We start from the raw sequence: 24,911 nt of genomic DNA on the forward strand, positions 1-24,911 counted from the left end.
AGGTTCTTGAACCAAACAGGAGTAAGGGAGACATCAGTAAAATTCTTTTCAGATTGTCCCTGGCCACAAGAAAAAAAAAAAAAGAAAGAAAAAAGGAAAAAGGGAGTCGGGCTGTAGCGCAGCGGGTTAAGCGCAGGTGGCGCAAAGCACAAGGACCGGCATAAGGTTCCCGGTTCAAGCCCCCAGCTCCCCACCTGCAGGGGAGTCGTTTCACAGGCGGTGAAGCAGATCTGCAGGTGTCTGTCTTTCTCTCCCCCTCTCTGTCTTCCCCTCCCCTCTCCATTTCTCTCTGTCCTATCCAACAACGGTGACATCAATAACTACAACAATGAAACAACAAGGGCAACAAAAGGGAATCAATAAAATAAATTTTAAAAAAAAGAAAAAAGGAAAAAAAAAAAGGAAAGGAAAGAAATTGGATTTTTAGATTCCTCACTCCAGTCTCACAGTTTCTCCTCTAAAGAGAAAGAAACACTCCCTGATGTAGCATATGCCTTTTTATTATTTTCAAGTAGACAGAGTAGCAATAAAGAGTATGATTTTCAGTCAACCTCACTTTAGTAATAGAGGGAAACACAGCTTAGTGTTTAAGATACATTACAGGACCTTAAGAACTAGAACTCTGATTAACCAGAACCCCACCCCACTAGGGAAAGAGAGAGGCAGGCTGGGAGTATGGATTGGCCTGTCAACACCCATGTTCAGTAAGGAAGCAATTACAGAAGCCAGACCTTCCACCTTCTGCATCCCACAATGACCTTGGGTCCATACTCCCAGAGGGTTAAAGAATAGGAAAGCCATCAAGGGAGGGGATGGGATACGGAATTCTGGTGGTGGGGTGTGTGGAGTTGTACCCCTCTTATCCTATGGTTTTTGTCAATGTTTCCTTTTTATAAATTAATTAAAAAAGAAAACACTGGAAAAAACAAAACATGTGTTCTGGAGTAAAAACTTCCATCTTTTGATGCTGGTTCAGCTTTTTCATCTGTTGGGTGCCCCTGGCGAGGTCATTTGACTCTCTTAGCCTTGATTTTCTTAGCTATGTAATAGAGGGGAAAAACTCATCTCATGAGGTTGTAATAAATATTGAAATAAATACTGTGCATAAAAGTGCAATGGCATACTTTGGGCACATAATGTACCATTAACATGCTATCCATCGCTATTATCATTATTCTAATTTTAGGTAGGTAGCTAAGGGAATATAAATGGCTCTGGAAATTTCTGTCTTATGTTTAATAAATAATCTGAATTATGCTTGGTAAACCCATCTGGTTCCTTTGAGAATTCACAGACTGTTTGGGGACAAAGCTGTGGAAGGGAGACCTTCTAATAATGGGCTAATAATATGATTTTTTTTTTGTCTAGGTGATTACACCAGAACGAAAAGTTACTTTGGCTGCACCCAGCCGGAAAGACATGGAAGAATGGATGAATGTCATAAAAACTGTCCAACAAGGAGAAATTCACAAGGTAAAAGAAAGAGCAAAGAATCCACACAATTCGCGGGAGTAAACACTTCACTGATTGCATTAGTTAAGTTACCTTTCAAACAGGGAAATAATTAGATGGAAGCAGTGATCATCTGAGAAGAAATTATAGATGACACTCACTATTTATCTTGTTGAGACCAAGGTATAAATAATAGTGATTTACTTAGACTTAGACCTTGGTAAGTATGTAGTTCAGATATTACAGTGTACACCAGCTTAATGAATCTACCCTTAAAAACATCCTGATGAAAAAAAAATCCTGATGTTTTTAAATAACTAACAAAGTACAAAGGATTGTTGGAGGCATTTGAAATAGAGTTTCACATGACTTGATAGTAATGGGTTTTTAAAATGAAATAAACAGTTCCACTACTCATGTCTGTGAATGAATGACAAATTAACAGCACTGTGACTTAGGTACTTTTCCCCCAGTGCTAAGGCCTGTCCCCTAGACTTACACTGAATATACTTAATTGAGATATTCTTAGTGTAAAATATGGTGATGGTCCTTGCATGACTTAGCACTGAGAATGCCACTTCTTTTGTTATTTTCTTCTTCTTTTCCCAATGGAGAAATATCCCACCTGCCACCCTGAATGAGGTCACTGGTGCACAACAGTAAGGATAGCCACAAAACATTTTGATGTTCATACCATGTCTTACTCATTCTTTTTTATTAGTATTATTTTTATTTATAAAAAGGAAACACTGAAAAAAAACATAGGATAAGAGGGGTACAACTCTACACAATTCCCACCACCAGAACTCTGTATCTCATCCCCTCCCTTGATAGCGTTCCTATTCTTTAACCCTCTGGGAGTATGGACCCAAGGTCATTGTGGGATGGTCTTACTCATTCTTACAGCTGTGCATCAATCACTTTCTTTCTCTTGGCTCAAGTATATCCAAAAGGAAAAACTTGTTATGAATCACACAACATTTTCTTTTAAAAATGTTTTATTTATTTTAACGAGACTCTGAGAGAAAAACCAGAGCACTGCCCAACTGGGGATTGAATCTGGGACCTCAGAGCCGCAAGCATAAAGGTCTTTTGCATCACCGAGATACTGTTTCCACAACCTCACACAACATTTTCAATTCAACATGTAAGGACACATAGGTTACTTTGAATTTTAATTATTAGTCAAGACATTAAAAGCAAAAAATAAAATAAAATGCCTACTAGAGAAAGCCATCGAAGTACTGCTGTGCCATTCCTGACTTGAGTGAATGAAATGCTTTGGTGTTGACTACCCTGCATAATCTTGAAAGAAAGACATTAATCTGCCTGCCTGCTCTCTGGAAAAAAAGTTGAAAGTTTCAAATTGCAATCACGGTCTCTGGTGGAGCTGCTGTGGGTAAATAGATGATAATGAAATATTTCACCACCAAGATCTTAGCAATTCATCTTGCTTGGGGCTTAAAAAGTCAGATATTTCTTCTATCTTAAGTTCCTTATCTCTAATGGTCTCATCTAGCCTCTGTTACCACCGATGCCTGAGTGAAGATTAATCCTGGACTATGTTATCTATTTAAGTCACTACAAAGTAATTTGAAAACTTACTGGAAAGTAGTCAGTTCACAGTAAAGAATGAAACCCTGCTAGGTGTGTAGTTCTTCTCATGAAAAGTTGAAAAGTTGTAACCTTGCTCTGGCCTCAGTGATCTCAGATATTTGGGAAGACAGGGCACACATAATATTGGGTTGCTGAAAAAGTCATGACATATTTTTTCTATGCAAAAATGCATCATGAGTTTTTCAACAGCCCAATACTTAAGACAGATAACAGCTTTCAAAAATGCTACAAGGAAGTAAATGACTGATTGTCAGATGAATGAAGCAGACAGTAAAATGGTATGGGAGTTGAAGGAAGAGATGAATATGGGCACTAGAGCCAGGGGAACAGTTAATAGAGTAGAGGTTTGATACTGACCTTGAAAGATGAGCAGAATTTTATTGGTGAAAGGGAACAGAAGCAGGGAGAAATCATAAGCAGAGAAATTGGTATAAGCAAAATCTGAGTAACAGAAAAACCAGAAAGTCATGGGACATAGTGAAAAGAGGAGTCCAAACTGGCCAAAATTAGTTTTGAAAAGAAAGTTTAAGAAGTGTTTGCAATGCCATCATAGAAAGTGGGGGAGAATCGCAATATGATTAAAGTTTACTTTAAGGATCATCTGGAAAAGACAGAGAATGCTCTGTGTTGCACTTTAGCATATTCTCTCTCTCTCTGTATCTCTCTCTCTCTCTCTCCCCTAAATAAATAAATTTTAACAAAAACTAGAAGCTGAAAGATCATAGGGGAAATAATAGATTAATTCAGGCAAGAAAAAACTTAAACCCTAGGGTGAAGATGGAAAGGAAGACAAATAGTTGGAAGTGGGGGAGAATCAAAATACGTGTGCTTAATGGAGAGAGGAGAATCACAGGCAGATGGAAGATGCCTGAGGGACTTCCAGAAAGAATATAAAATTGGAAATAAGGAGCTACTGGAAGACGAAAGATAAAAAGTTACATCTTTCTAATAAATTACATGGAATCATTGGCTATGGGAACATATATGGATTACAACTTATCTAGGCTCCATATTCTAGACCCTAAAGCATATGTAGATTAAGTAACCTATCCTTCATCTCAATATTTCCAAAGGTGAGAATTTTTTTTCTTTTAAACACTTTATTTATTTATTTAAATGGGAAATACAGGGAGAGAGAGAGAGAGAGAGGGAGGGAGGGAGGGAGGGAGAGAGAGAGAGAAAGAACAGAAAAGAGAGAAGAGAGAAAGAGAGAGAGAGAAGAGAGAAAGAGCTCAGGGTAGTGCTCAGCTCTAGCTCAGGATGTTGCTAGGGATTGAACCTGGGAATTTTTTTTTTCAAAACAGTCAGATCAGTGGTTTTGTTTACTTCTGTGTTTGTCTGATTGTTTATGGTCTCTAGGACTTCACAGCTCCAGGTGGACTCTTACGCTGTAATGTCTTTCTCTGTGCCTAAAATAATAATAATAAGGTTAGCTCATGAGTGATGAAATTACATATGTACAAGATGCCAGTACCAAACAACACACACACACACACACACACACACACACATACACACACACATCTACCTCACATAAACAAATAAACTTTAAGGATTAAGGAGATAGGATAATGATTATGCAAAAGACTTTCATGCCTAAAGCTCAGAAGTCCCAGTTTCAACCCCTGGCACCATCATAAACCAGAGCAGTGCTCTGATAAAACAAACAAACATGCCAAAACACTTTATACCTCAAAGAACTGGAAAAACAACAAGCTAATCCCAATGTAGTTAGAAGGGAAAAATAAATAGATTAGCAAAGAACTAACTCAAATAAGGAAAATTATTTTACCAGTAAACAAAACTGACATGATTTTTAAAAGATAAGCAAAATTGACAAACTTGTAGCTAACAAAAACAGAGAAAACTTAAATAATTTAATCTGAAATGAAAAGGGAGATAGTCTAGATGACAGAAGAAATGAATTAATTCCTACAACCATAAAAAACTATTAGAACTGAATGGGGTAGAGGAGATAGCATAATGGTTATACAAACAGATTCTCATGCCTGAGACTCTGATGTCCCAGGTTCGATCTCTTGAACCACCACAAGCCAGTGGTAAACTGATATATTTTATTTTATTATTTTGGGGAGGAGCTAGTCAAGAGATCTTTGACAAGGAATGCAAAGGTTATAAATAGGTGGTGCTTAGAAATTTGGATATCCATATGCAGATAAACAAAACTGAATTCTTATGTCAACCATATACAAAAAAATCAATTCAAACTGGATCAGATTTAAACTTGTAAGTATAAAATGACCGGATTGCTTATAGATTTCTCAAGCATGCACACAAGCACAAGCAACAACAGCATATGGAATTATATCAAACTAGAAAAAAAAACTATGCACAGCTAAAGAAATGATCAACAGTGAAAAGGCAGCTTATGTCATGAGATAAAATGATTTCAAACTATATATTCGATTAGAAGTTAATCCACAAAACACATGAAGAGTGCCTACAGGATAATACAAAAAATAATTCAATTTAAAAATAGAAAAAATTCTTGTATAGACTATTTTTCAGACAAGACATACAAATTACTTGTGAGTCCATGAAAAGAGATTCAACATCATCAATCATCACTAAACGTAAAAAATATCACCACATTACTGTTTAAACTGCCATTATCAAAAGATGAGATAAAAATGCTGGAAAGCTCCAGAGAAAAGGTATGTCCTTTTCTATCCTTAAGGATAGAAATGTAAATTATTTTATTGATTCAGCCATTAGAGAAAACAATGTGAAGATTCTATTAAATATTAAAAATAGAACAACTTTGTAATCCAGAAATCCCACTTCTGCGTATATATCTAAATGAAATGAAATCAGAATATGTTTATATTTCTTTATGTATTTGATAAAGACAGAAAGAAAAAGGGAGAGAGGCAGAGAGACACAGCTCTGCTCCACTGTTCGTGAAGTTTTCAGTTTTCCCCGTGCAGGTGAGGACCAGGGGATTGAACCCATGTCCCTGCATTTTGTAACATGTGCACTCAACCAGGTGTGCCACCACCAAGTCCCTTTTTAAGAGAGATTAAATAGATAGATGAAAGATAGATAGATAGATAGATAGATAGATAGATAGATAGATAGATAATAGACAGGCAGATAGATAGATAGATAGATAGATAGATAGATAGATAGATAGATAGATAGATAGAAAGGTAGATAGATGGATGGATAGCACAACCGGAGAACCACTCTGCTCTATCATGGGTAGTGCTGAAGATCAAACCCAGATAACACACAAAAGACCTGTTTTATTACCAGCTGGGCCACCTTCTTGGCTGCTGAAATCAGAATCTTGAAGAAATATCTTTACCTTCATGTTTATTTCAGCATTATTTGCAACAAAAAATGTGGAAACAATCTAAATAACCTTGAATGGACAAATACGTAATATAAGTGGAGCATTATTCAGACTGAAAAAAGAAATACTATGGGCTGGCAAGATAGCGCAATTGGAATGACACTTGTTTTGTTATGCTTGGGAACCAAGTTTGAATCCAGCTTCACTGGGAGGGAAGTTCTATGCTATGGTATCTCCTCCCATCATTTAATGGAAATCCTATGAGTTTTAACAACATGGGTGGAATTAGAGGATAACATGCCCAATTTTAAGTCAGGCACATGGTGGGGCAGGTGGTAGCACACTGAATTAAGCACACAAGGACCAGGCTTCAAGCTCCCCCTCCCCACCTGCAGCAGGGAGGCTTCACAAGTGGCGAAGCAGGACTATCTTTCCCTCTCCCCCTTCCCTCTGAATTTCTTTCTATTGAATAAAAAAAAAATGTCAGGCACACAAAGTCCAATACTGTAGGGTTTCAATTATATGTGGAATCTAAATTAGTCAAACTCATAGAAACAGACAGTGAATGTTAGGAGAAGGGAAAATGGGGAGATATTGGCTGAGGGGATACAGAGTTCCAGATATTCAGGATGAGTCAGCTCTGGAAATTGAATGTACAAGAATGTGACTATGAATAACAATGAGTTATTGTTTACTGGAATTTGCTGAGAGGAATGATTTTTTTTTTTTTTGCCTCCAGTGTTATTGCTGGGCTCAGTGCCTGCACTATGAATTCACTGCTCCTGGAGGCTACTATTCCCCTTTTGTTGTTTATCGTTATTGTCGTTGTTGCTGTCATTGTTGTTGTTGGATAGGGCAGAGAGTTATTGAGAGAGGATGGGAAGATCAACAGGGGGAGAGAAAGGCACCTGCAGACCTGCTTCACTGCCTTGTATACTGACCTTTCCCCGCAGGTGGGGAGCCAGGGGCTCTAATCAGTATCCTAAGGCCTGTCCTTGCGCTTTCCACCGTGTGCGCTTAACCCACTGTGTTACCGCCCCACCCCAAGAGAGAGGAATTATTTTAAGTGCTCTCAATACACACGCAAACATGAACACAGAAAATGAAAGTGGGAACTGAGGAGCTATACCTGTTAGTCACCTTTGTAGTGGTGAATTATTTCACTATATATGTGTATATAAAATCATAAAACCCAATGAAATAGTACAATTTTGATTATCAAATGCATTTCAATATAAAATATTGACATCATAAAAGAAAACTGGGACCTGGGAGATAGCACACTAGATTTGCATATCTGAGATCCCAGAGATCCCAAGGTCAAATCTGGCACCAACATATATCAGTGCTCAGCTATCTTTCTGTCCATCTGTCTTTTCCCCCCTCTTCCTCATGAAAATAAATAAATAATTCTTTAAAAAGATATAGAAAAAAGTTTTTAAAAGAAAATGAGTTTTTCAGGTGAACTGCATCATTCAGATCAGAAGCTCTATGACACTAGAATTTTATGAAACAAATGAGAAACCTCAACCTCAGAAGAATTCGTTTCCCTTGTCTGAAATCACACAGCTCACCGTGGTAGAACTGAGATTCTAGGTCTCCTAATTCTTCATCCATGTTTTTGGAAAGACATCTTAAAGTCTGCTTAATTGTTCATTTAGTTACACCCTTCGTGATTATGGAGTTCTCCAATAGACAATTAAGTGGTACTAATCCAACAATGGCTAGTGGTTTGCTCAAGATAAAGTTTACATTTCTCATCCCACAGTAATTGCTACTCTCAATAATTGTCAAAAATGTCCTAATTTTCGGCAATGCAGTCTCCCACCTCCTAGGAGACCCTAAAATTCTAAAGTCACCAAAAACTCTGATAGAACAGAGCAGTTGGGTTTGAGTTATAACATAGCATTTGATTACATAAGCCATCCCCAAATATATACCTTTGATGAAATGCATCTTTAGAAGATTTTGTGCTTTATGTGACTTTTCATCTAAAATTTTCATGCATCTTTCCAATACTTACAACCCATACATCCACATTTTAAGTTAGCTACATATGCAAACGCTAGATTTCCAAATAAGGTTACATAGACAGTTGCGGGGGTTAGGAGTTAAAAATATTTGAGAGGACATAATTAAACCTACGATATCTATCCTACTGGCCTCTCTAAAATGTTGTCTATCCTATTTGCAAAATTCATCCACCCCACCCTGATTCAACACATTCTGGCATTAACTGTTACTTTAAACCTTCCAAATCATCTTCATCAAGCATAGGTGAGACATCAGTCTGTCTTATGGGGAAAAAATCTATTCATCTATGAATATTCAGAACCTAGGAAAGAACTTAGCTACTTCCAAAAGGCAGTGTTGGGATGGGCCCAGGAGATGCATTTATATCCTGCAAGGGAGAAAATGAAATATATAAGAGTCCCTACTTTGTGGTATGTTGATAACCCAGTAGGATAAATTCCGTGGGATTTTAGGGGCTCAGATGAGTTATCTATGATTTGATGTTCTTTTTCACTACCCTTACCCTCTCAGCCCACAAGATTGGCAGCCACTCCTCACCATCCAAGTTGACAATGTCCCCCACCCCGTGGTCTTTGGACCTGTTGTGGCTGAGACAGCAGCAACACTGCCCTCTGAGACACCCTGAGTACTCTTGGAGCCATCCTCCATTTCTTAATACATTTCTACAGATAAGTAGGTTTTTTTTCTTTTTCTTGCGGGGTTATCGCTGAGGCTCAGCACTACAAATCCACTGCCATTTTTTTCCATTTTATTGGTTAAGACGGAAAGGAAATGATAGAAGAGGGGAAGACAGAGAAGGAGAGAGAAACATACTTAGAAAAGTAGTTCTAAGGGTCTGTTTCTGCTTGTAGAATCCCAGAGGCCTAAAAGCCTTCTTTTTTGTGTCCCATGTCTGTCCCCTGTAGCACATACGCAATGTGTCTGCTGAGATAGCAAATTGCAGTCCTGAGTCCCAAGTCTAATCCCTTCAACCAGACCCGAAGTGCTTTCTCCAGAGCACATTTTCCCAGGTTTTGCAATAGGGATAGACTGGCAGTCTTCCAAAGGTTAAAATCTAGTAGCCTTTTTCTCTTAATAGTTCTTTCATGAGTTGAATTATGTCTTGCCTCCAGTTCATGCATCAAAGTTTTAGCCCTCAATCTGGCTGTGTCTGGAGATAGGAATTTTAGAAGGTTATTAAAATCAAAAGAAGCCCCAAGAGCCTAATCTGATAGGATCTGTGGTCTTTTTCTTTAAATATTTATTTATTTATGAGAGAGAGAGAGAGAGAGAGAGAGAGAGAGAGAGAGAAAGCTAGACTATCACCTAGTTATAGGTGATGCAGGGAATTGAACTTGGTATCTCATGCTTGAATGTCCCACAACTTATCAGCCTCCCAGGCTGCAGAATCTACGGTAGGAAAAGAAGTGCTCTCTTCCTCTCCTTTCCCTTCCTCCATTCTCACATGCACTCAAGAAAGGACATGTGAGTGAACAATGAGAAGGTGATATCCACAGGTCAGGAAAAGAGCTTTCACAAGGTGCAGAATCATAGGCACTTTAATCTTGGACTTTCCCTAGTCTCCAAAATGTAAGAGAATGCCAATCAATCCACAGCACATTTTTTTATGGCCACCTGAACAGACTAGCCAAAGACCCCTCCTCAGTGTATCACTTTCCTCTTGTGTTTTACTACAAGAAGAAAATAGAGGCCCTGGGTTGTGGCACACTTGGTTAAGTGCATGTATTACCATGTCCAAGGACCTGGACTTATGCCCCCTGTCCCCACAGACAGGAAAAGTTTTACAAGCGGTGAAGTAGTGCTGGAGGTGTCTCTTTCTTTCCCTCTCTACCTCCCCTTCCCTCTTTCTGTTCTATCAAGTAAAATAAAGTTTTTTAAAGAAATAAAAATAGAAACCAAGCTGCACTGTTTGTACTTTTCTTTTTTTTGAAAGATTTATTATTTTTAAAAATATGTTTATTTATTTCATTTTGTTGCCCTTGTTGTTTTATTGCTGTAGTTATTATTGTTGTTGTTACTGGTGTCGTTGTTGTTGGATAGGACACAGAGAAATGGAGGGAAGAAGGGAAGACAGAGAGAAAGACAGACACCTGCAGACCTGCTTCACCACCTGTGAAGTGACTCCCCTGCAGGTGAAGAGCCGTGGGCTCGAACCAGGGGTTCGAACCGGGATCCTTACACTGGTCCTTGTGCTTTGCGCCACCTGCACTTAGCCCACTGTACTATCGCCTGACTAATTTATTTATTTGTTTATTTATTTATTTACTTACTTATTTATTCATGAGAAAGATAGGAGAGAAAGAATCAGACATCACTCTGGTACATGTGCTGCCAGGGATCGAACTCAAGACCTCATGCTTGAGAATCTAATGCTTTATCCACTGCGCCACCTCCCAGACCACTTGTTTGTCCTTTTCTTGGAAATTTTTCTCAGCTATACATTCACAATCACTACATACAAGTTCTATAGTAACATTCAGATAGTAAAAGTAGGACAAAATTCACCCAATTTTTGCGCTGGCTTCAACAGCACACATACTGAAATTGGAATAATACAGAAAATTCAGCCATGTCTGTCTCTTTATAAAAAGAATTACATTAACCCCATTTATTTTAAAAATCATTTTATTAAGGAAGAAATGGCTTACAAGGCTGCTGTCATATGAATGCAACTTCTCATTTTCTTTTTTATATTTATTTATTTATGTATTTATTTTCCCTTTTGTTGCCCTTGTTTTTTTATTGTTGTTATAGTTATTATTGTTGTTGTTGATGTCGTTGTTAGATAGGACAGAGAGAAATGTAGAGAGGAGGGGAAGACAAAGAGGGGAAGAGAAAGACAGACACCTGCAGACCTGCTTCACCACCTGTGAAGTGACTCCCCTGCAGGTGGGGAGCCAGGGGCTCGAACCAGGATCCTTCCGCCAGTCCTCGCGCTTTGTGCCACACACGCTTAACCCGCTGCGCTACTGCCCGACTCCCAACTTCTCATTTTCTATGATAAGTTTCTGTACACCACTCTCACCACCAGCGCATGTATTTTTCCATCATTGTGCATTGGATCTTTAGTGCCCTCTGAACCACCTCCTCCACCACTCCTTATGCCTTTGGTCTTCAACAGGCCCATATCTAGTTCAAATTTCACCCTGTGTTTTGCCTTTCTCTCCTGCTTTCTTTTTTGTTGTTGTTTCTGGTTTTTTTTTAATTAACTTAAATAAAAAAATGACTTCTACTAACCATCAAATGGATTTCCTGATTTTTTTCATTTTTTTTAATTTATAGAAAGGAAACATTGACAAAACCATAGGATAAGAGGGGTACAACTCCACACAATTCCCACCATCAGAACTCCGCATCTCATCTCCTCCCCTGATAGCTTTCCCATACTTTATCCTTCTGGGAATATGGACCCGAGGTCATTATGGGATGCAGAAGGTAGAAGGTCTGGCTTCTGTAATTGTTTCCCCGCTGAACATGTCTCTCCTGCTTTCTTAAGTTCTATCCATAAGTGAGGTCATCTGAAAGTCATCTTTTTCTTCTGGCTGATCTCACTTAACATGATTCCTTCAGGTTCCAGTCAAGATGAGGTAAAGGAGATGATTTCATGTTTCTTTTTTCCATAACTGAGTAGTATTCCATTATCTATATGTTATGACTTTCTTAACCATCCGTTATTGGTCACCTGGTTTGCTTCCCTGTTTGGGCTATTGCACATAGTGCTGCTATGGAGCATAGGTGTGCATAGACCTCTTAGGATAGGTGATTTTGTTTTTTGTTTTGGATAGACTCCCTAGGTGAAGGATTGATGGTTCATAGGGGTAGGTCCATTTCTAATCTTCTGAGGTATCTTCAGACAGTTTTCCACAGGGGTTGAACAACTTCACATCTCTATCAGCGATGTAGAAGAGTCCTCCTTCCCCACATCCTCACCAGCACCTCTTGTCTTTGTCCTTTGTGGTGTATGACATTCTCACAGGTGCAAAGTAGCATCTCATTTTGTCTTTATTTGCATTTCTCTGAAAATCAGTGACTTTGAGCATGTCTTCGTATGTATGTTGGCCCTTTGGATCTCCTCTTTGGTGAAGTTTCTGTCCATATCCTCTCCTCCATTTTTAGTGGAGTTATTTCTTGTTGTTGCTGAGTTTTTGCAAATTCCTTATATATTTTGTTTATTAGCCCTTTGTCAGAAATATAGCATGCAGAGATCTTCTCCCATTCAGTAAAGTGTCTTTCTGTTTGGGTAATGGTTCCTTTTTCTGTGCAGATTTTCTATTTGACATAGCCTCATTGGTTTATTTTTCTTTTGTTTTGTTTTGTTTTCCTTGATATTGTATCGTCCAGTTTATTTAATATGGCTCCCATATTTTCTCTGAACGATTACCAGAAGCACCTTTAGTGTTCATATTTCCAGCAACATTTTGTTATTGGATATAAAAATATTGGTCTTTCTATCACATCCCTCCAAATTCTACTAGTCTTTACATATTTCCATCTCCAGTTGAAGTTAACCAATTCCAAAGTCATTTCCACATACCATTTACTACAGCAGTACCATCAAAATTTTGATACAGGATCAGTATAAAAAACTCTACTAGTTTCCTAGGATTGCCACAAAATACCATAAAGAGTAAATTAGAACAATAGAGACTTATTCTCTTACAGTTCTGGAGTCCAGAAAGCCAAAGTCAAGGTGTCAACAGGGCCATTCTCTCTCTCTCTCTCTCTCTCTCTCTCTCTCTCTCTCTCGTATTCATTTGCTTTTTAGCTTTTAGCGATTTCAGGCACTTCTTGGCACTCCTTGGTTTGCAAGATGCATCCCCTGAATTTCCACCTCAGTCATCACATGATGTTCTCTCTGCATATATCCAAATTTTCCCCTTCTTATACGGATACCATTCGTTGAATTAAAGTCAATTCAAATCCATTAGAACTTTATCTTGAATTGATTACATCTATAGAATCTTTACTTCGAATTAAGGTCACACTCCCAGGTACCTAGGTCTAAGGCTAAAAGATATTTTTGAGAAAACTCAACTCACCACACAACACATACTCATCAAGTATTTGATGCATCAGTGGTTCCTTATAGAATAAGATGCACACAAGAAATATAAGTCCTAGCTTCTTCATTGCTGAGCCAAAACTATGTATGTTTCATATAATCTTTTATATTCTGTCCCTAATTGGGCCATAAAATTCATTGCTCAGCCTTTCTTCCACTTGTATTGTAAAAACCGTGTGTATTCCAGGAGAACTTACTTGCCACTCTATGTTGTAATGATCTGTTTATAAAATTGTCTCCCTCAGTAGATTATGAGCTCCTGCAGGGCAAAAACTATGGATTATTCATCTCAGTAACTTAGTGATCTCTAGTGCCTAACTTCACAGAGGACGCAAACTAGGCTCTTAGTAGTTATTGGAGGAAGGAGGGGACTTGGAAGGAAGAGAAGTACTTGTAGAGTTATAATCTAGTATCTTAGGAAGTTGAGAGGTACTAGGACTTTAGAATGCCAAAACCAAGACTACATACTTTCCTCAGAACTTTCAATCCTCTCCTCTGATCTTAGAGCTTTCCAGGGTTTTGTCGTATAGTAAACTTTGCAATCACAAAGTGATTCCAGAAGATGTGAGTCTGCAGCTCATAAAAGTAGCCTTTCCTTCTAGAATCTTCCTAAACAGTCCAGCAGCAGCTTAGCATAAAACCAGCATACCAGAAGGATAAGGGGGATCAGAGAGTGCTGCATGCTGGCTGTTTTAAATGACTAATTCCTGTAAAAAGATCAAAGTTCACTTAATGTGCCAGAGCTCTCAATAGTACTCATTTTCTCTTAATGGTCAGACAACATGAAGGAAATCTAGTATTCGTTTTAAAGTCTTGTCATACCTTTACAACCTCACCCCATTTTAACGTCAAGACTAAAAGTTGAATATGTGTGTCTATGTCTACATGTCAGCATTCAGACAGGGAGCAAATTAGACATCCATAAGAATTATAGAAAATGTGGGAAGGTCTTGTGGAATGCACATCCAGAACCAACTTGGGAATTTTTCTATTATTTAATAATAATCGACAATACCATAGGATAAGAGGGTTGGAATTCCACATAATTCCCACCACTAGAGTTCCACATCCCATCCCCTCCTTTAAAAGCTTTCTTATTTTTTTATCCGCCTGGGAGCACGGACCCAGTTTCGTTGTGGGGTGCAGTGCTCAGCTTTTCCTTTTTCCTTTTAACCCTCGAAATTGGTTGTGGTAATACCCTATGCTTGATCTACAGTCATGAGCATCAGGCGGTAACAAACAAATGCATCATTTACAGGTAGACTAATAGTAAAACATCAAAATCAATACTATAAAAGAGGAACTCAAACAGACTGTTTTTTTCCATGAGAATAAGGAATTTTCTTTCTTCATTGCTATATTCTCAAATATATTGAAATATGCCTAGAGTGTACTAGTTACTCAGGAAATATTTCAGGAATTGAATTAATTAGTCAGGAACTACTACAGATAGTCAGAGTGTGTTACTCAGGAAGAAATGTTTGAACAAGAAGTCACTGAGATGAAACCGTTGCCCAGGTCATACAATGCTCTGTTCACCTGGAGGCAGTAGGACTAGAAGAGGGGATGATGAATGTTTCTAGGAGATAAATAATGACAATAAATCCTTAACTAAGTCAAAACCCTGCCCCTCCCATTCTTGACAGAATTCACTGCATTTGTTTCACCACCTCCTTTTGTTTACTACTCAAAGAGAATCAAAGCCATACATAGCTAACAGATTTAATATTGCCTAGACTAAATCAGTAATGCAGTATATTAATCTTTGTCCCTACCTGGAGACACTTATTCTAGTATTTGTTAGCTTCCCCTCCCCAATTTCTCCTTTTTCAAAACCTCTGGGGAAAAGTGGAAGTGGAGAACATTTTTTAGGTGTGGTTCCAGCTTTCAGTCATCCTCTTCACCTATTCTGACATCTATATAGTTAGCCATTTCAGCCTGAACAACAGATTTGCTTGTCTTCCCTAATACACCTCTGTACTATTAACTCTATTTTCTCTGCTTTTTCATTTATGTAGATACCAGATGCAGAGAACAACCCTTTCCTCATTGGAATGCATTACTGGTACTCTGGACATAGCCCTAGGACCCAACACTGCAACGTCTGCCGAGAAAGCATTCCTGCCTTATCCAGAAATGTTATCGTCTGCGAAGGTACTTTTCTAATTTCTTTCCTTATTTTTAAAAAAATATTTTTATTAATTTTTATTGTATTGAGACAGAGAGAAACTGATAGAAGATAATGAGATAGAGAAAGATAGACACATGCAGACCTGCTTCACCACTTGTGAAACTTATCCCTGCAGGTGGTGAACAGGGGCTTGAACCTGGGTCTTTGAGCTCTATAATGTGAGTGATTAATCAGGTGTGCCAGTGCCTGTCCCCTCTAATCTTTAGAAAGTAGAGTCCAGTGGATAGAGGCATGAGTGAAGAATCTCATCTAGGTGACTGATTCTAATGTAAGGTTAATTCTTACACTTAAACTGAGGAAAGTTGATGGGAGCGGCTGACATAAGAGGGAAATTCTTATGAATCAAAATAAAGACTTGAGTCTATGATGACAAGACACTACAGTCTCAAGGGTTAAAAATGCAAAGGTTACCTCACTCTTACTATCAATTTACATTCAAGTTGGAGAGGGCAAAAAGGAATAAGATCACATGGGAAATATGCCTTTGGAGGTAGAGCAGAACTATGTAGATAAAACTAGTTTCTAACTTTCAGAGCAGTTTAGGGAAGATAATTTGCATCTTTATTCTCTATGGATTCACACCTATTTTTCTTTTCTTCCCCTTTCTGTAGTCTGCAAAATGAAGTCTCACAGATTATGTGCTTTGAGAGCTAACAAAGATTGTAAATGGAATACTTTGTCCATTACTGATGATCTCCTTCTACCTGCTGATGAAATAGTAAGTACCAACTATGTTCCCTCACAATCAGTCTTTCCCATTTCCCTTTCAGCCAGAATATACAGGGGATGGAAGATTTCCTCGTGTCTCTAGTCAATCAAAGACTTTTCCCCCAGGCTCACAATCTACTCAATATAAAAGAAGGAGACAGGCCAGGGAGATACCACAGTGGTCATGTGATGGACTTTCATGCCTGAGGCTCCTAAGTCCCAGCACCACTATAAACCAAAGTTGAGCAGTGCTGGTTAACAATAAAATAATGTTAAAAGATTTATTAAAAATAAAAGATTAGAAGTCCTCCACTCCACCTGTGATTGGTTACTGGCACTGAAACAGAGTGGAAAGAACCATGAAAAACTTCTTTAAAATTATCAAATATCCTCCATGGGTGGTATGGTAATTCTAGCCAGCCCTTCCTCTCTTTAAGTCTTTTAACTTTTACTTCATGTGTCTCTTTGCCCTTCAGAAAACTATGCCTCATCAGTGGGTAGAAGGAAACATATCTGTCAGTTCTCAATGCGCAGTTTGTCATGAGAACTGTGGCAGTAGCCAGAGACTTCAAGATTTCCGCTGTCTGTGGTGTAATTCCACGGTAAGACTCGTTTCATTTCTTTGATACTTAGAAAGCTTATCTCTAGAATGGGAGGGTGGATTTAAATGTGCCTACACATAGATAGAAATCTTAAAGACCCTGATCCCAATATAGCATATACAGAGTCCATTATATAAAGCTTCATAGCCTGTATTTCCATATGATATATTTAAAATATTTGAGAGAGAATATTAAGATATTTATTTTTGATAATTTTTAATTGGTGTGGCCTACTAGCAACTGGGAAAACTGAACTCTCTTAAGACAGTGCAGGGGTCTTAGAAATTAAGTTCTGAGTCTACCCTTAAGAAACCTTGCATATAACATTTAAAATCTTTGTTAATTAGCAGTGGTTAATATAAAGACATAATTGTATTGAAATGTAATGTGTATGTGATCTATTTTAATCCTTTCAACAACCCTGGACCAGGCCTCATTGTCTTCATTTACAGATGAGGGAAATGAGGTCCCTAAAAGTGAATGATTTGCTCAAGGTCATATAGCTATTAATCAAAAGAGTTATGATTCATACACAATTCTGAAAACAGTGCTTTCAATGATAATACCACCATGCCTCAAAACCAGTGTTTCTCAACTGGAATTGATCCCCTGTTAAGACATTTAATATTTTCTGGAGACATATTTGGTTATTACAACTCAGAGTTAGAGGGGATGCTATAAAGTCTTCAAGTGGATAGAGGTCTGAAATTCTGTTAAATCTTCTACAATACACAGGATAGCATAAATAGTTATCTAACCCCAAATACCAATACATGGACATTGAGAAGTTCTGACCCAGACTTGTTAGCCTTTTAGATCTTTTCTCAAATTGATTATTGTAGATAAGATGAAACTAAAATATGAGCTGCTTCTTATAAGACTCTGGTTCTTTCTATCTCACTTCCACTGGTGGGATCCATCTTTGTCTCTGCCTCACAGCAGCTCACTGATATCTCCTAAAAATGCACTTGTACCTTCATTGGGCATCCCAATTTTTGTAGCTGTACCTGAGGACATCTCTGTATTACTTAGACCTAGCAATTATTAACAGGGATTATGTGTATAAATCCCACAAAACTATAACCAATAAAGAAAGAGTTCTTAGCCCATAATCAACCCAGGGCACAACAAGAGGCAGCAGTCCCTACTCTTTCTTAGAAAGAGAACTATTAGTTTATCTTCATAATTTTAGACAACATTCTAACTGAGCACTCACTGAAGTGTCAACTATAATTATTTCTAGAGGCCTCAGTATGTGGGTATATAGCTTCATGTGCTCATTTTGTTATGCTCCAGAGCACTCCAGAGTGTCTCTCAGAAAGATTTTTAAATGTCTCTGGTGCCCCAGCTTTTATATCTGGTGATGTGTTTAAGATGCTACTTCCTAGGAAATAACTCGTGATCACCTGACTCTGGTAACCAATGGGATCATATCCAAAACTGTAACAATCAGATAGATATCATTTGGTGGGTTACTTCCACCTGGACAGTGCATAAACAGCAGGCTAAAACACAATAAGTATTCTTATGATGGAAGCCTATTATATCATCCTAGAGATTAGTTGTGAAGGGAAGTTTCTGGTTTATCATACATCAAGGAGCCTACTGAAGTACTTTCTGGGGAAGGAGGCTGGTGGATGATATCTTTGCACTCCCCCTCTGACTCATTCCAAGTTATCAGTCTTGCCTGGGAAAGATATTCTGTGTTTGTCTAGTACTCAGACTTTTGTGAGTATCACCTAGGGCATACCTCTAGATTGCCTACCATGACCGCCATCAAAATTTACACCAATGATCCCACAAGACTGTGTGTGTGTATATATAGATATATAGTATATATATATATACATATATATGTGTATATATATATATATATATATATGTGGTGAAATGTTATTATCTGAAAATCTGGCTTCCCATTAGTTTGAATTTAGGTGCTGAATGAAATCTCACCCTTTGGAATGTTGATAAGTCTTAGAACAACCTTAGTTACAGAGTTTTGCTAAAAGTAACATGGGCTATTTGAAGAGTCACAAAGGATTGAAATACAAGCAAAAATTGGGGGCAAGATTCAATGTCAGAGGTGGCTACTTTTTTCAATGTATAGAAACTCACACAGAAAGCCAGAAAATGAAGAAACGTGGAAATGTGTTCTGAACAAAACAACAATTTAAAATCTCACAAAAGTCTTTAATGAATAGGGAAGAATTAATTCACCAGATTTTTGAAAAATCAGAATAATGGTAATAAAGGTGGATACCAAGCTCAAGGAATGAATGAACAGAGTGAGAACTTCAACAATGAAAACTGCAAGAAAGCACCACATAGAAGTCACAGAATTGAAGATACAATTATTTAAATGAAAAATAATTTAGAGAGCTTAAAACAGGTCAAATAGAGTACAATAAAGTTACTAAATCAGACTGGGCTGGTGACATTTGCCCATTTAAGTGGTGGAAATGAGAAAGAATAAGAAAATATAAGTAGCCTGATGGGATTATAGTATAAAATCACCAGACCAACATTTGCACAATAGGAGATCTAAAAAGCAAAGAGAGAGAAGTGGACAGAAGACTTTTTTGAATAAATGGTTGGGAATTTCCTTAACCTGGGAAAGAAAGTGGATGTTCAGATCCAGGAAGGTCAAAGTATTCTAATTAATAATAACCAAAAGAGCTATACAATCATATTATAATTAAATGTCAATATTAAATACAAGGAAAGAATCTTTAAAATTATAAGAGAAAAACAATTTGCTACATACATAGGAGGCCCTAATTGAATTTTACCTGAATTTTTTTCAACAAAAATTTTTCAGGCTAGCAGAGAGTAGAAATTATATTCAAAGTACTAAGAAAAAAAACTTTCAAACAATTAACATTCCATCCAGCAAAGTTGTTATTCAGAAGTATAGTTTTCCTATCAAGCAAAAACTCAAGGAGTTTATAACTACTAGACCACCCTTACAAGAAATACTAAGGGAGTCAGGCTGTAGTGCAGCGGGTTAAGCGCAGGTGGCGCAAAGCACAAGGACGGGAACAAGGATCCCGGTTCGAACCCCGGCTCCCCACCTGCAGCGGAGTCGCTTCACAGGCGGTGAAGCAGGTCTGCAGGTGTCTATCTTTCTCTCCTCCTCTCTGTCTTCCCCTCCTCTCTCCATTTCTCTCTGTCCTATCCAACAACAACTACAACAATAAAACAACAAGGGCAACAAAAGGGAATAAATAAATAAAATTAAAAAAAAAGAAATACTAAGCGAACTTTTTAAAGTCAAATTTAAAAGGTGATAACCAGTAAAAGTAATCTATATCTATATCCATCTCTCGCTCTCTCGCTCTTTTCTCTCTCTCTCTTTCCTGTCAATAAATAAATAAAATCTTTTAAAAAATTAAGAATATTTTAATGTAAAGGTGGTGAATTACTCAAAACTAATATGAAAGCTCAAAGAAAATGTAGTGAAAATAACTACATCAACTTATCAGTGAAAAATCAGATAAAATATGCAAATAGTGGCACCATAAAAAAGAAACAATAAAATATAGTTTTAGAATGTGTTTCAAAATAAGTTATTAACTTAAAATACTGTTGCAATAAAATGTTATAAATAAGCCATATGACAACTACAAAGTAAACACAGTAGATACAAAAGGAGAAAAAAAAAACCTAAGTGTGCCATTTCATAAAATTATCAAATAACAATGAGATTAAGAGCACAAAAGAAAAGAGGGTACATAGTGTAATGGTTATGCAAAGAGGCACTCATACCTGAGGCTCTGAAATTCTAGGTTCAATTCCCCGTCTACCATAAACCAGAGCTAAGTAGTGCTGTGGTAGGGAAAAAAAAGAAAAGAAAACCCAAATCAACCAGAAAACAAATAATCAAATGATAATAACTTCACACAAATCATTAATTATTTTGATAATAATTTACTTAATATTTTACTGATGTTTACAAGGATATTTGTAGGTTTTGGGAATACAGTTTCACACCTCTTCCTGATATATGTTACCATATCATATTCACCACCAAAGCACCAAAGTCTACTAGACACACTCTTCTCTGATAACTCTCCATTCCCATCTTCTGCAGTTTAAGGACTTGTTTTCTTATAATTTTGTCTGATACTATCCTTCATTTCTTTATGTTCCACGGGTATGTGAGATCATCCAGTATTTATCCACCTAAGTTATTTTGCTTAGTATAATTCCCTCCAGTTCCATCCATACTATAGCAAAGAACAAGATTTTATCTTTTGTCATAGTTGAGTAGTACTTCAGTGTGTGTGTGTGTGTGTGTGTGTGTGTGTGTGTGTGTGTGTGTGTGTGTGTTACAATTCCTTAATCCTCACATCTGACACTGAGCAACTTGTTAATTCCATATCTTGATTGTTGTGAATAGTGCTGCAATGAATGTAGGTGTGCATATATCTTTTCAAATAAGTGGTTTTCTGTTCTTCTAGGAGAAGAATTGCTGGTTGGATCATATTTAATTTTCTGAGAAATGTCTATACTATTTTCCATAAGGGCTGAATCAATTTACCTTCCCACTAATAGTGTACAAAGGCTCCTTTCGCTCCATACCTTCACCAGCACCTATTGTTCTGGATACTTTGATATAAGCCATCCTCACAGATTTTCATTCATATTTCCTTAATAATAATTACCTTTAGGGGCCGGGTGTTGGTGCACCTGGTTAAACACACATGTTACAATACACAAGGACCCAGGTTTGAGCCCCCAGTCCCCACCGCTGGGGGATAGCTTCACAAGTGGTGAAGCAGTGCTGCAGATGTCTCTCTCTCTCTCACTCTCTCTATCCCTCCCTTCCCTCTAAATTTCTGTCTCTAGCCAATAAATAAATAAAGATAATTTTAAAAAATAAAATAAAATAATAATAATTACCTTTCATGTTCCATCTGTATATCTTCTTTGGTAAAGACTCAGTTCAGCTCTTCTCCCCAGTAATTGATGGAAAGAGAAACAGAGAAAAATTATAGTATTATTGTTTGGTTTTCTTTGTTTCCTTATGTATTCTGAATATTGACCCTGTGCTAGATATATGTTACATGAATATATTCCCCATCTTTGGTTGATGTTGTTGGTCTTTTGTGGTGCCAAAGAAATTTCTGTATTGTACCTTCTGTTTTCTCAAAGAATATCATTGGGATTTTGACAGGAATTGCATAACCTATACTGCTTGGGACATAATGATCAATTTAAAAATGTTCATTCTTCTAATCCAAGAGCATAGAATATTTCCTTATGTATTTATGTCTTCTTCATTTATTTTAACAGTGACATAGTTTTCACTATACAAGTCATTCACTGTCTTTATTCAGTTTGTTCTAAATTACTTCCTTTTCATACCATTTCATATGGGATTGTTTTCTTGACTTCCTTCTCTTCATTACTTGCATACAGAAATGAGATTATAAAACGGGGTGGGTGAATGGTGGCACACCTGGTTAAGTGCATGTATTATCATACACAAAGAACAGGGTTCAAGCCCCCGTCCCCACTCACAGGGGAGAAAGCTTCATAAGTGATAAAGTAGTGTGACAAGATGTGCTGCAAGTGTTCCTCTGTCTCCCTCTCCCTCTCATTCTCTCTCTCTCTCTAACTCTCCCTTCCTCCAAATTTCCCTCTGTTCTATCAAATAAAATAAATAAATAAAGTTTTTAAAAAATACCTATGGAAATGCAACAGATTTAGGCTGGGGAGATACCATAATAACTATGCAAAAGACCTCCGTGCTGGAGGCTATGAGCCCCAGCACCACCATAAGCCAGACATGAGCAGTGTTCTAGTCTCTTTTTCACTATTTAATAATCTCTATCTCTCTCATTAAAAAAATAAAATACTTTAAAACAAGAAATGAAATAGATTTTTGTATATTGAATCTGTATATTGATTGATTTTTGTATATTGACAGGCTATAGCCTGTCATTTCACTATAACCATTTATTGTTTGTAAGAGGTTTTTAGTGGAATCTGGAATTCTCAATGAATCTACACATATAGAGATATCGACGAAAGAGCTAAAATTAGACAATGAGAAAAAAAAAGAAATATTCCTTAAAAGTGACTGGACACATATGAGTGAAACCATCTGGTAGTTGTCTGTGACTTCTTTTTTTTTCTTTCTTTTTTGTAAATTTATTTTTGTATTACAGAATTACATGTTGACAAGGGTTTGAATCCACACCATTCCCACCACCAGAGTTCTGAATCTTCACTCTCCCCACTGCAATCCACCACAGTTCCCCTAAGGTTGTAGACATAGGCCAGCCATCTTCTTTACAACTATCTGCCCATATTTATACATAGTTGCCCCTTCTTTATCTGACTCAATACTCTCTTCCTCTCTAAGCCACTCATAATATCAAGCTACCTCCATATACCCCTCTCCTTTTCCTTCTCTCTCTCTCTGGGTGCTGATGGAGCTGGAGTGCAGAGTCCTCTTATCTTCATCCTAGCACTTCCCCCAGCTGAGAGTACGGATCAAGGTTGTTTATGGGGAGCAGAAGGTAGGAGTTCTGGCTTCTGTAGCTGCTTCTCCACTGAGCATGGGCACTGACAGAGTGATCCATACTCCTAGCCTGTTTCTATCTTTCCCTAGTGGACCAGAGCTCTGGAAATGCGAGGGTCCAGGACACATTGGTAAAGCGGGGCTCCAGGACACATTGGTGGGGTCGTCTGCCCAAGGAGGTCAGGTTAGCATCATGGTAGCATCCTGAACCTAGTGGCTGAAAAAAAGAGTTAACATATAAAGCCAAACAAATTGTTGACTAATCATGAACCTAAAGGCTGGAATATTGCAGATGAAGATTTGGGGGTCTCCGTTTTGAAGATAGTTAGTAGTCCTATTTTAGTTATATTCCAAAGGACTCATGGCTATACTACTTTTTTGGGAGCTACTCTCTTCCCTGATACAGCTTTCCAGCCCTTTCTCCAGCCATGACATCATCTCCCCAGACAATATATTGGGTGCACCTGCATATCAGAGGTCAGTTTTAATATTCTTTATCCCTCTGGGCATATTGGGATCATTATTGGGTACAGAAGGTAGGAGATCTGGCTTCTGTAATTGCTTCCCCGCTGAACATGGGCATTGGCAGGTATGTACATACTCCCAGCCTGTCTCTCTCTTTCCCTAGTGGGGTAGGGATCTGGAGAGGTGGGGCTCTAGGACACATTGATAGGGCCATCTCCACAGGGAAGTTAGGTTGGCATTAGGATAACATCTGGAACCTGGTGACTGAAAAAGTGTTAAGATATAAAGCCAAAAAATTGTTGATTAATCATGAACCTAAAGGCAAGAATATTGCAGATGAAGACTTGGGGTCTCCATTTTGGAAAAACTTATTTACTTTTACCTTAACTATTCCACTTCTATCTATTCTGTCATGAAATAAGCAATGCCATCTTTTAAATGGCCAAATACTATTTCATTGAGTATATATCATATATCTTCTTTATCCAGTCATCTGTCAATGAGTATTTAGTTTGAGTCCTTATTTTGGCTATTGTGAAAATGCGATTATGAATGTGGGGGTGCATATATCCTTTTGAATTATTGCCCTGTCCTTTGATACATACCATGTAGTTATTATAATATCATAACAGAAATCCATTATTTTTTTTAAAAATAGTTATTTATGTATTATTGGATAGAGATAGAGAGGTGGGGGGGATCAAGAGGGAGAGAGACAGAGACTCCTATCACTTCAGGTGACCCTGCTTCACCATTTGTGAAGCTTTCCCCCTGCAGGTGGGAACCAGAGGTTTGAACCTGGGTCCTTGCATACTGTAATGTGTATGCTTAACCAGGTGCACCACCATCTGGCCCCATATATTCATTATTTTTTAATTTATTTTTTATTTAAGAAAGGATAAATTAACAAATCCATAAGGTAGGAGGGGTACAAC

The 24,911-nt window shown here is 37.7% G+C and overlaps 1 protein-coding gene across 1 annotated transcript in view; it reads left to right on the top strand.

The window, feature by feature from the left end:
- DGKK (diacylglycerol kinase kappa) overlaps positions 1–24,911 on the top strand; it is a 235,778-nt gene that overhangs the window by 74,428 nt on the left and 136,439 nt on the right. Inside the window, exons 4-7 of the mRNA XM_060183573.1 lie at positions 1,369–1,473; positions 15,500–15,635; positions 16,284–16,390; positions 16,857–16,982. Coding sequence (XP_060039556.1) covers positions 1,369–1,473; positions 15,500–15,635; positions 16,284–16,390; positions 16,857–16,982 — 474 coding nt within the window. The remainder of the gene's footprint in view (positions 1–1,368; positions 1,474–15,499; positions 15,636–16,283; positions 16,391–16,856; positions 16,983–24,911) is intronic.

The sequence above is a fragment of the Erinaceus europaeus genome, chromosome X (assembly GCF_950295315.1).
Source record: "Erinaceus europaeus chromosome X, mEriEur2.1, whole genome shotgun sequence".
NCBI lineage: Eukaryota > Metazoa > Chordata > Mammalia > Eulipotyphla > Erinaceidae > Erinaceus > Erinaceus europaeus.